The sequence below is a fragment of the Zonotrichia leucophrys genome, chromosome 2, assembly GCF_028769735.1.
Source record: "Zonotrichia leucophrys gambelii isolate GWCS_2022_RI chromosome 2, RI_Zleu_2.0, whole genome shotgun sequence".
NCBI classification, from domain to species: domain Eukaryota; kingdom Metazoa; phylum Chordata; class Aves; order Passeriformes; family Passerellidae; genus Zonotrichia; species Zonotrichia leucophrys.
The window spans coordinates 50,448,860-50,461,476 of NC_088171.1; the positions used below are offsets into that span (position 1 = coordinate 50,448,860).

The 12,617-nt window shown below is 39.5% G+C and overlaps 1 protein-coding gene across 1 annotated transcript in view; it reads left to right on the plus strand.

Annotated features, from left to right (window-relative positions):
* The window catches only part of SUSD5 (sushi domain containing 5), a 39,874-nt gene extending 30,761 nt beyond the window's left edge, over positions 1-9,113 (plus strand). Inside the window, exon 6 of the mRNA XM_064703377.1 lies at positions 7,834-9,113. Within this exon, the coding sequence (XP_064559447.1) occupies positions 7,834-9,113 (1,280 nt within the window). The remainder of the gene's footprint in view (positions 1-7,833) is intronic.
* The last annotated feature ends 3,504 nt before the right edge of the window (positions 9,114-12,617 follow it).

Below are 12,617 nucleotides of genomic sequence, written 5' to 3' on the forward strand. Positions count from 1 at the left end.
TTCCCAGTATTTAAAAATGGTCATCACAAAATTTTAGTACTTTTTTGAGAAGGCTATCACATCTTTTAAGTAAGGTTTCTGGCAAAACAGATAAATTTTAAGCAAAGGAATGAGCAGCTGTTGGGTAGCTGAGCTATCTGTATGGGCTGGAGTTAGTATATCCATTTCAGAACCTATATATCCCTTAATGTCTGGAGGCTTGCAAGGAGTTATTTTTACTCATGAATATACCATCAGGCAGTGGATAATCATGAGAAAAGGTCAAACTTGTTCTTCGTAGAAATAGGTCATGTCTGTGCACTAGGGAACCAGATTCTCAAACCCATCCAACAAGTATAGATACACAAAAAAACAAAGAATAAAAGCCCCAGCATTTTTCTCAACTGTTTCAGCTTCCAAAACTGTTTTACAAACAGCAGTTCAGATGATTATGCAAAACAATGCAGGACATAGAAGAAGAACGTGGAGGGAAAAAGGAAAGAAATAAATATTTGTATCTGATCATAGAACAGTTTGGGTTGCAAAGAACCTTCAAAGTCATCTGATCCAACCCCCCTACAATAAGCAGGAACATCTTCAACTTACCCAGTGGGTCTGAATCCCCTATAATCTGCACCAAATTGATAATTCTTTTCCTTTACTGAGGTTAATGGAAATGCTATCTTCATCACACACAGACATAAAGCTGTGTTACAGCAAAATAAGGAAGGGAAAGAATCAGGCCATTTAAGTTGTCTGTGTTTCACTGTTTTCTCTGGATAAATAATCTATTTCTCCTGTTTTTCCCGAGCCTTTCACACAGCTGAAGGGGAGAGGAAAATATTTTTTTAAAAAATAGGAAAGCATGGCTGTAAAATCACAAACATCAACACTGAAACTTGGGAGCAGATGTGATATTGTAGATTATGATTTTAAAAATTATTTAAATGTAGACTTCATGCTGGGGGGCTTCCTCTGATTAATGTTTTTAAAATGTTTTAAGGACATGGGACAGAAAATACAATAATTGTTCAAGTAATAATTATGTATTTAATCCTCCTGATCATAATTCCTTAAGAAAGAAGACTTTACAGGATTATTAAAATGTGTGATACTAGGTTTCATTATTTTTTAAAAAGTAAGAATCCAGTGAAAAAGAACAACAACAAAAAAGAAAATTTAATTAAAAGGAACCTGATTTAGAGTTGACTGATATTTTGGGGTCATGGGAGAGAGGACAACAATTATTAAGTACTCCAGAAGTCAGCACACAGACTGATTTTTAAGTGCTTTGAGGCAAGAGAGCACCTTCCCTACCATGAGGGTTAATGATGGGACTTATTGGAGAATTTATATTCCTGTTGGCAGACTGGACCACTTCTGTCCTGGCTGGCTGACATCAATGGAAAGATGTTCATGCAGCCACTCCAGTGAACATTTAAGTGCTATGTTTAGAGCCTGGTAAGATGATACAGTGCCCTTGCTCTGCATCTGTGCTGGGTGAGCAACTGGGAAGCGTAAAATGGTCCCGATGCTCTTACTCCAACAAAAGGGGGCCACAGGAAAAAGCTCTGGTCAGAGCACTGAGAGATAGAAGGCCAGTTCCTACATCTTGCAGTGTCTCTGAGGCTAGGGACAAGTCACTGCCTTATCCTGCTTACTCCACCTCATCTGTGGAAGAGTGACGACATTTATCCAATTTCATAAAGCTTGCTGGGATTTGTGGATGTTACACCTTGAGTAACATCATTCTACTTGGTAACTGCCCCATTATAATACCCAGCTGTCCAGGCAGAATATCAGAATAAACAGCAATAATTGCATGCTTTTCTTGTTTGTGGAAAAGCATCAGACTGGCTTTACATTCCCAGTTGCTCATGCAGAGCAAATATGGAGTCACAGAACTATCATCATAGCAGTGTCTAAATATAGCAGTTAAATGTTCTTTGAAGTCTCTTTGTGATCATCTTTCCTCTCTGTTTTGATCCTGCAAGAAGAGATACAGTCCATTCTGGCACCTGGGATATAAATGTACAGCCACACAGTCAGCAGATTTGCAAATTAAAATTTTTAAAATATGTATATAATCAAATAGTCACATAATGCAAAATACATGGCAAACCGTGGCTATGGGAATAACTGAACAAAATAATTTTGGACTTATATTAAGTGGATTTCACATGCAGTAAAGTATGATGGAAATTTAAGTAGATTCTGGATACAATGAAATATGATGGAAATTAGGAAAGTAGTACATTACAAATGGCTGTAATGTACATTGTGCACACCAGGTAATAGACAGCAATTTTTAATTAAGATGCTTTTTAAGAGAAAAAGTGACTCTGTTTCCTGTAATTCCTTGTGATGGAAAGGCACTGTGTTCTAGCTGAAAGCACAGGGATATTTAGCCCAACAAAGCAACCTTAAGGAGAGAACAGGGAAATACATGGATTTTGGGTTTGGGTTTTTTTTTAATTTCTGTGGAGAGAATGCATTTGCTTCACAAAATATATCCTGAAGAACATTGTAGTAAGGTCTGAAAGCAGATGCATATGTGCCATGCTGTGGCTGTCCTGCAAGCACAGAGATTAAACTGACAATTGCTAAATGACATTTGTTTGTTTTTTTCCCAAAATAAACCATGAGCTCAATATCAGAAGCATTAATACCAATACTTGAGTGGCAGGGGTCAGGGCTGGACTGCATTAGGCTGCATTCTCTAGGGTTTGCTTCCTCAAAGGGAGGGTAGATGAGATGGCTGGGAAATCATGTTCCATCTCTGCCCTGAAACTGGCTCAGAAGAATGTCATGTATCTGTCATTTTCCCTGGATTATTTGGGTTTTCCCAGCTATATGCTTGTGGCAGGAGAGTCCATATCTTCTACACATCTAAGGAATCTCTCCAAGACATCCCTTGGATACACAGCTAGTGTGTTCTGAGGTAGTCCAGCTTTTCCAGACTGAGGACCATCCTTCAGATTCAGTGTAAGGAGGATTTGGCTGACTTTGACCACTTAATCTGCAGCTACCAGGCTTGTTGCCTGGCTCAACAACTCTCATTACTTCCAGAGTTTTCAAGAATTATATTGGCTCACATTCATGTGGTCTGTAAGCATGACTAGCTAGCACCATTTATTTTTGGTTTTTTTATTTTTAATGTGGGGAGTCAAACAAAATGTCTCTGGCTTTTGATCTTATTTGAGAATGCTTTTTTTTTTGTTCATTCTGTGAGTGCAGAGGAAGAGTTGTGACAGACAAATATAATCAGCAACAAATATGTCTGTGGCCTGTCAAAACAATTGTTATGACAAACTTTGGTTCCCTTTTCAGGCCTGTCACTGAGGGGTTGTATTAGATTAATGTAAAGTATTGATCTGGCATGAATGGATTCTGCCAAATGGAATAAGTTGAAAAAAAAAATTGATGGGTTATTTATTTATATTAGCAGGCTTTCTGCTGGAATAAAAGTTATCCTCTTTCTTATAGCTATTGTAAAAGACAAAAGGCACAATCTCTGCTTAGCATACTGTGGTCAACTACAGAGAAATTTGTGTGCCTGATCCAAAATAAATGGATAATTCTTTGAGGTGCTGTAGCTCACAAATATGACTTATCTTAGGCAATTCAATGTACATGCTCCTTTCCTTCCCATCCTTAAAGACAGATGCTGTCTTTTAATGTTTGCTGTAGCTACTTTGAGATTCTTAGACTAAAGATGTTTTATAGAGTACAAATATTTATAATGATGGTCTATATAGAATCAGGTTTCAATTTCCTGTACTCCAAAAATACACCCATAAAATAAGCAGTGCGTTTTATGGTTGCCCAAAATAGCAACACTCAAAATAGAGCTTGGATACCAATATACTATCTAGAAGAAAAAAAATCAACTGATCCCAGAGTGTGGAAGACCAGGCTCTTGGTTTTTGCCTGTCTCTGTGTTTGGTTACTGTTTTCACATTAGGATCAAAAACTGAAGGAGATGAGAGCTCTACAGAACTGGATGCTTCCCAAGCAGGATTAATTAATAATTAAAAGGATTTTACCTTTTAACTGAGCTTCACATCTTTGGTGGTATGTCATTTCAGCATCTCCTGCTGTAAAGTTCTCATTTCAGACTCAGTAATCTCTCAGACAGTGAATTAAAACTCACTGATCCTTGAGTCTGCCGGAAGATGATACGGTCAAGGTGCAACAACGACCAAATATAGAAAGATTTTGATCTTGGATAAATTAATTTCAAGGCTGGCTCTTCATAAAACCAGACCTGCCTAGATAGAAAGAAAGATGCAATCACTTTAAAATCAATTGCTAGCAGTTAAAAAAATATATATATAAATAACAGTTACAACTACTTGGATAAGAGGTGGAGCTGAATCAGGTTTGTTGTTGCTCTTCAGTACCAACACTAAAATTTAGGGAACTGGGAAGTTCAGGAAAGTGCTGAGGAGGTGAGCAAAAAGGAGTGCAGTGAGCAAAAAGCTGTGCAAACTGTTCCCAGAAAATCAAACTTATGGTGGACTTAAAATATTGTCATGGTAACACAGAGTCACTAAATACTGAGTCCAAGTCCCATTTGAAGGTCTGAGGCCCGGAAAGAAAGAATAGAGTATTATTACTGTGTAAGTCAATCCAGGATCATATAAATCAAACCCCAGAGTAAGGGCGTCTGTGTTTCCTTTGATGGTTAGAGAGCTCAATAGTTGCTTTCATTTTGGCATCCCGTAAGCTAACATTAGTTATGTTGATAGTCTCTGCTATAAACTCTACAAATAGGGGAGATTGAATATGAAAATATGTTAGAGCAGCTTTACAACTTGGGCCACAATCTGATTGTGAGAGGGAACAAGACTCCCTTATGTGGTGACGAGCAGTGCATAATGAGCTCCAATCTCGGGATCTCTTTAGACTACAATGGGCTTTTTCTTCCCCCAGCTCTGCATTAAGAAAACACCAATTCATTTCTCTACAGGCAGGATCATGCCCAAAGGCAGCATGTTTGATGGAGACTCTATTGATGGCTCAACAAACCTTTAATATGTTCTGATAGACTGAGGATTTGCACTTTCTTAGAAGCATGTGCTTTTTCCTGATGTGCCTCCATAGGATCTTCTCCTAAGTGCTGAAACCACAAGGCAGGAGAAACACTGAAGGAAAAGAGCTTCAAAATCTCTAAAAAGCCTGTTACAACAGTTGTTAAGCATTCATCAATGACCCACTCACACATACTGGTCAATGAGATGAATACTAGCTGCCCATTCACACTGCTAACTAAAAAATAGGTCTGGAGGAAACAACACAAGCATGTGGATGTAATTTGTGTGTGCAGATGTGTGTGCCTGCTCACTACAACATAAAAATTACTGTTTGAACCTCAGCTGGATTACTCTAGTGTGGAAAGTGAATGAGTGGCAAAAAGAGAGGTTACAAGAGACACAGAGGTGAGGAAAGACTGTTGCGATGATTCAATTACAAAAATAACACAATTACCATAACGGTTGGTAAACGGTGACTCCTCACATTGTGATGTTCCAGTTCATGGACATGTCACAGACACCTATAGGCTCTCCTCAAACACACTGAACTTTAGTGAAGCAGGCATGCCAGGTATCAGCTTCTAGCAGGAGTCTGGATTATTAGAGGATGTAATAGTTTGAGGCACCATTTTCATGCAAAGAAAGTGCCAGCCAGGTAGAAAAACTCTAAAGTGAAAGCAAGAGAAGGGACGAAGTGAGACTAATGTTTGGCTGTCAGTAGATATGCTGCATTGTGATGGATAGGGCCATGCAGAGCTTCATGAATATGTTGCTAAAGTGCCCTGGTATTCAGAGTTATCCTCCATACATTTGCAAGTCTGAAATACTATTGGAAAAGATTTCAGGATTAATTAGAAAAGTGAGAGGCCTACCAGGAAGATTTCCACTCTAAGAGTTTTATTCCCCTGACTGTTAAATCATCCTTGAATGAGACAGAAGTTTTTTCATGCTTTGGAGAGGATGGGGAGGATCTGGAGGATTACACAGGCAGATGAGAACACTGGACCAGGAGGGAGAGGGGTCTGCTGTTGGCACTTGCTGTGAGATGAGAGGACCTGCTAAGAACGTCCAGCTCTACAGCATGATAGCTTTCACAGAGGCATTAACTCTCTGCAGGCTTTTTGGGACACACATTTGGGTTTCCTTAGCACAACTGCCTTGGTTTCTGGTAGACCCAGATACTATTCCAAGGAAAATACCTTTTGCTAATGCTCATTCTATTTTGGCACCTGGCTTAAGCTGTTCTGGCAAAAAAGTGAACTGGTGTGAGCTGTATCACGGCTAAGTGGTTTTGGTCAGACTGGTTTGACAATATTTCTAATCTTTCTGAAGAGCAGACCAAATATGGCTCTGCCAGAAGTCTGGGAAGCAGTCTCCAAGGAGAATGTGACTCAGGCGGAAATTGAGGTGGGCCCCAGATGAAAATGTAATTCAAAATCGGTTGACTGTAAAAAGGCAAAAGACGATAAGGGTTTACAAATGCAGTGATCTGTAAAACAGGTTCTCCTATTAATTCCTTGTTTCCCATGTCATGCCAGGTCTATTCCTTCACTGTCTTCATAAAAGACTAAACACCCTCTTAAAAAGAAAAATTCTCACCATGATTCAGTTTATTTTCCATATCCCAAGGCACTATTTTTTATTACTTTTAATGCCAGCATAAATCTCAGAAATTACATCAACTTTCTATGGAGTAAAATTTGTGTGAACTGAAAATCAACCACTCTGTCTAGTTTGGAAATTTTTTCATTGAGCTAAGGCTTTAGAATAGTGGAAGAAATATTAAGTACAATGCACTATTCCATTCAAATTCAAACATTTAGCTTTGTGCTTTGAGTCAAGTCTATTTTGCTATCAGTGGTAGGTCTGCTGAGTATTTCTAAATCAAGCTCAAGCTTTGTAATGAGTCTACCCCACTGCTGCACTCAGTTTTTTTACCAGTTTTGTTCTGTGCTCGTTTTTTTCTCTTTTCTCAGTGGCAACATTTAATTCCCTAAAATTGGAAGCCCGAGAGTTGATTACTGACAGACAGGATTATCATGTTAACTAGGTGTTAGGCTTTAAGTGTTTGAGACAGAGTTTTCCAGCCTTGCAGGGTGCACCTTGCTTTCTTCAGATGAAAACAAGCAGAACTCAGTGTCAGCCTTGGTGGTGGAGTCTGCCTCAGCCAGCTCTGAAGAGCTCTTAAGAAATAAGAAATCCTGTTCTGGCTCCAGGCATTGTACCACCGTAACACCAAGGTGCTTGAAGAAAAGCAGGATACTGATAAGAACGTGCCTTGATATCTTGAGCATAAGGTACTGAACATAATTCTTTAAAATCATCTGTCTCAAAAGGGATGAAGTTGCTGTAAAACTTCTAGTTTTGTCTGAGGCATTTCTTTTTATTACCAATCAGTAATTGATTAAATTTTTGCTATATCTTTCTCTCCACACACATTTCTTGCTTGAATAAGAGGAAATTTTTTCCTCAAATCTTGCAAAGAGTCATACTAGGGAAAGAAAAGGTTTGAGAAAACAATAAGGAAAGGAAGTCCTTAACTGCAGACAGTGAGTTATTTATATTAATTTTTAAATCTGGAAAGGTAAGACATTAGCAGTTAGCATTGACACCTATTGTGATTTTTTTAAACAAAACCCTTGAAGTTGAGTATCAGCTCAAGGACCGTGCCCTTTTCAAATAAGCACAGAATGACAAATACTGCCTAGAAGACACTTCACATTGCACCTCTCTTCTTGGATTCTTGTAATAAATGAGCTCAGTGCTTAGACAGAGAATGAAATGTTGGCTTATGAGGGTTTTTTTTTAATTTTTCTAGATGAAACCGAGGCACACATTGACTATGAAGATAACTTTCCCGATGACAGATCAATACCTGTTGCTGAGAATGACCACAGCAATGGCAAAGAGGAAACTGAGCAGGACCAAATACAGCTTTCCTTCAGTAAAACTTCAGAGGAAGGAAGAACTGGGAGTACCAGTGGGGTTACTCAGCACACAGACATTGCTGAAAAGGGAAGCAGGGCACCAACTGAGTCCCCCGTGTCACTCCTCAGCCAAAAAAACTTGTTTTGGTTTCCATCAGAAACTTTCAGTGGGCCCGAACCAGAGAAAGAGACAGATGATTCCACTAAAGCACAGTTTTCTGAAGGTGATAACCACATTGGTGTGAAGACAGTCTATGATGAACCTGGTGCCAAAATGTTTTATGACAGCGAGGATTTCCCCATTGGACCCATCCTCACAACCAATGATACAAAGACAGCGATGGGTGCGGTTGCCATCACTGACGAGTCATGGTTGGATGGATACCCAGTAACACAAGAGGTGGTGGAGGATGATGAAGAGGGTGATAAAGTCGATGGTTCCATGGGAACAGAAGATGACATCATCCTCACGACTGACCAGCCAAATCACGTGGAAGTAAGAAAATCAGGAAATGGCAGCCCAGCTCCAGAGGAAGGTCTAACAGAGATTGTGGCAGCAACAACAGCGGCAGGTGATGAAGGGGCTGAAGAGACAGCGGTGCCACCTACACCAGTGAGTGGTCTGGAGAGCTTCAGCATCAGCGGGGGTTATGATGATGCTTTGTGGGAACACCCGGCTACATCTCTGGAAACCGTGACTCAGGAGCCCACTACAACAATGCTGTTTGACATCAGCAGCTTAACAACATCCATGTCAGAGACCTCTGTGACTGTCAGCCCCTCTGATCACGCTCCACACACAGAACCAAGAGACACAACCACCTACCCAGAACAAGTAGCAACCACCGCAACAGCTCCAGACATCATTACTGACACAGCGACCCAGGAATTAGCTGAGCAAGAAAATCTCACCCAGGGCCTTGGAGAAAAGCCTGGCCCCACTTCTGAGCCATGTGAGGGAGAGGATTGTCCCAAGTCCACTAAAGGCGCTATCATAGCAGTAATAGTGATTCTTCTCTGCTTGTTACTGGTTGCAGCTGTTCTGGCAGTGTGGTTTTTCAAAAAAAGGCAGCAGAAAAATTCTGTTTATAAACTAAATGGAAGGTGTCAGCCCAGACATCACTGTTACCACCACTACCACCACCAGCACATCGAAATGCAGAAAGTCTAACCAGGGGCCTTTTGGCAGAGATCAGAAGAAAGAACATACTGATGCTAGAAGAATCAATTGACTCATGGATGCTAAAATCCAGCAGTGCAGAAAGCAGAAGAAAAAAAGAATGCTAGAAGAACATAGAAGACAGAAAAGATTTCATCCTTTTGAAATTGCAGTCTAGCATATTCAACTTTTCAGAGCTAAAGAATCTGTACATTTTTATCACAAAGATCTTTTGGAGACACCAGCAGGACACAGTGTGCTCAGTAGCACACCTTCAATTTGTTCCGCTTTTACGTTTTGCTCCTATTAATAATAAATTAATTGATTAATTTCTGTGTTACCCGGCTATAATGTGATGGTAGGGCTGGTCAGACCTCTGGTCTGTTCTCAGTGGAAGAGGAAAAGAAGGAGAGAAGAATGGAAAAAGGATTTTTTGGAGCAACCACACACTTGGTGTTTGTTCCTTTTTTAGAACCTGCCCAAGCTGGTCAGGATAAACCACCATAACAAATTATTACCTGATGTGTCTTAAAAAGAAAAACTATTTGCTGCCAGACTTTAATGGATAGTAGTATTGCAATAATTACTAAGGTCATTTTCTTCAATGTTGTGAATTTAACAAGCCACAAATGTTGGACCATTATGCTACTTTTCTGGAAGGTGTTCTTTTAGCCTTAGTGAAGAAATGCCATTCTTCACTTCATAACTAATCTTCCTGTAGAAATGATGATGTTTCCCTGGAATTCAGAGAATACTGTAAGTGCCATTCTTCCTTGAGCATGAGCAGGAGAGGAGTCAGAGCACCTTGGAATGCAGGTGTTATGATGAGTAGCCTCTCATCACAGAGCCAAACATTGATAAAGCACTCTCCAGGGGAACCCTCTATAAAATCGGCTGCTTTCTGAACACGATGTTGACTGACCAAGATACTGAACTTTAATTCACAGCCAGTAATACCTCTGGCAGCTGAAGCCATGTGTAATACTTGTGGAAGGACTGATTTTTCACCATTCTGCTCTTGCATTGGCTGGAGGCGTGGACATTGGCTCTGGGAGATGGGCAGCCCCTTTGCCATACTTCTTATTGTGGTTTGAAAGATAAAGCAGACCTGGGAAAGAAATAAATTGCATCTGGTTGATAAAATGCATTCAGCTTTTAGACTGGGTGTTGGTACAAAAGCACTGAGGCTTTTCCAACAGCACATTCCATCTCCAACAGTTCTGAAAATGAACAGGAAGAGACGGGAACATGTTTTGTAGAATCCCTTAGCTTAGTTCATGTGAGTTTAGTATGAGGACCTCCTTACATTCTGAATGAACAAGAGGAAATTCGGCAACTGTGAATAATCTGCAGGTCAGAAATAAATTCATTTGCCATTCAGCCTTAGCCTAAGAGTAAGGAAAGTTGTCTGGGTGGAGTTCATTCCATGCTCTGGCTTGAGTTGCAGTGGTAATCACCTCTAACTCCATGGAAGGTAGGCTTTATGAAATGGAGTGCAGAATTGGGCCCATCTTACATGCAGCCATCAATCTCAGGGCCGGTAAGCAAAACAAAGCATTTTTGGACAATGGCTATGGGTTATCTTGGAGAGGCTGACCTCAGAGGGGTAAGAGTAGAATCTTGTTGCCTGGCAAGAACCACAGTAAATAAAAATGACAGAAACTGTACAGATTTGTAAATATGTCTCTGACACATGCATGACTTTATGCTTTTAATGCATTCTACACCATGAAATGACTCAAAATTTCTGTTGTAAACTATTTTTTTAAAGCAGTTATAAAAGAAAAAGTCAACAATGGATTTCACACCAAGCAACTTTAAGGAGACTGTTAACTCAACTAAAACATATAACCTGTAATCCCATGGAAGTATGCTGAAAAATAAACACAGGAACATCCATTGAAAATATTGCTTAACTGAAAGGTACAGTTCCATGTAGCATCATTCTAAATGAAAAGTCAATTCTGTTTGTCCCAGGAACTGAATGTGTAAAAATGAGACTCAAAATATCATTACAAACACAAATTGTACAAGGATCTTATTGGAGACTTAGAAATACTTGTTATTCATGAACCAGAAGAAAGTGTACATTAACATAATGCTTTGGAGATATTTAAATAAAACTCAAGTTACAAAAACACCAGGAAAGGAAGTGTGTGCATGTGGTTTTGTGCAAGTCATCCAGTTTGCCCACAAGTTTATGGAGAAAAGATAGTCCTGTTACTTTCACAATTCTTGTAGAAGACACCTTGATATTAAAAATATTAGCTAAAAAGTGTTTAGCTTAGACTGCCAGCCCAGTTCTGCTTTAGAACATCTGCCCTCCTTTGCAGCATCATCTGTTTGTATTCACAGTATTCACTTTACCAGGGAGTTTGGGAAAACTAATAAACAAATGGGGATAAACAGCTCTTCAATTACACATTTGACTTGGACTTTCTTCTGTGTGTGAAACTTGGCTAATCACAGATAATGGGAATGGCAAACAGCATACACATTATATGATGTATACAAAGTCTTAACATGATAAGGTCAAAATAGAGTAGGAGATTAATGATTTAGAAATTAAAGTTGAAACTGCCAGCTGCATGTTGAAATTAGGAGAGGAAAAAAATGGGGGGAATACCAGGAGTGCTTTTGTGATGGTGACATCCAGACATTGATCTGTTACTCCGTGATAAAAGTTATGTAGCATCCTCTTCTAGGGAAACCACATGTTACAGCAGGCTGGTCAGAATTTTCCCACTGGGGTCAAGACTGGGATATCATCTCCCTTTCCTCTCCTTTCCCTTGTTAACCTATTAACTTGGCCCCCATTTCATACAGACCCTGTGCTATACAGAGACTGTACAAATTCACTTCAGCAGGCTGAAAAGTGGCACTGTGGGGTGGGACATCACAGCTACTGGCAGTGTTTGGGGCTTCAAACCCGCACAACCAAAAGGAGACTGTCCCCTTTGTACAGAAACACTGGGTTTTGTGCATTTTAGGTGTTTGCTAAGTTCTCAGACTGAAATCCCCTCAATTTCTGCTCTTGTCCTAGGAATATATGGTTATTGTGTTGTACTCCATTATTTCTTACTGTACCTCAAAAGCTACTATGCTGGAGATCTGTTGCCATGGACATAGGACCCAGCATAGATTGATTATTTTGTTCAACTGTTCAATGATTTGCCTTTTTAAAATACCCAATAATTTATAATACAAAGATAAACCATAATACATATCTGTGAAAGATCACAATATGTAGCTTTGAATGACCATTTAAAAATTAGCCTTAATAAGAAATTATTACACTATCATAAGACTTGTCAAACTACAGGGTTTCCACCAGCTCAGGATAATACTTAAGTGTTTAATCCTTTTTCAGATAAGTGATAGTGAGAATGGGGCAAAGGCAGAAAGTCCCTTTTTAAAATTTTCCTTTAAAGTGAACAGTCATATAAAATTACTTCTCTGACTCCCATATTTCCACTTGAAAGTAAGCAAGTTCCATTACTTTGCAAAAGAATTAAT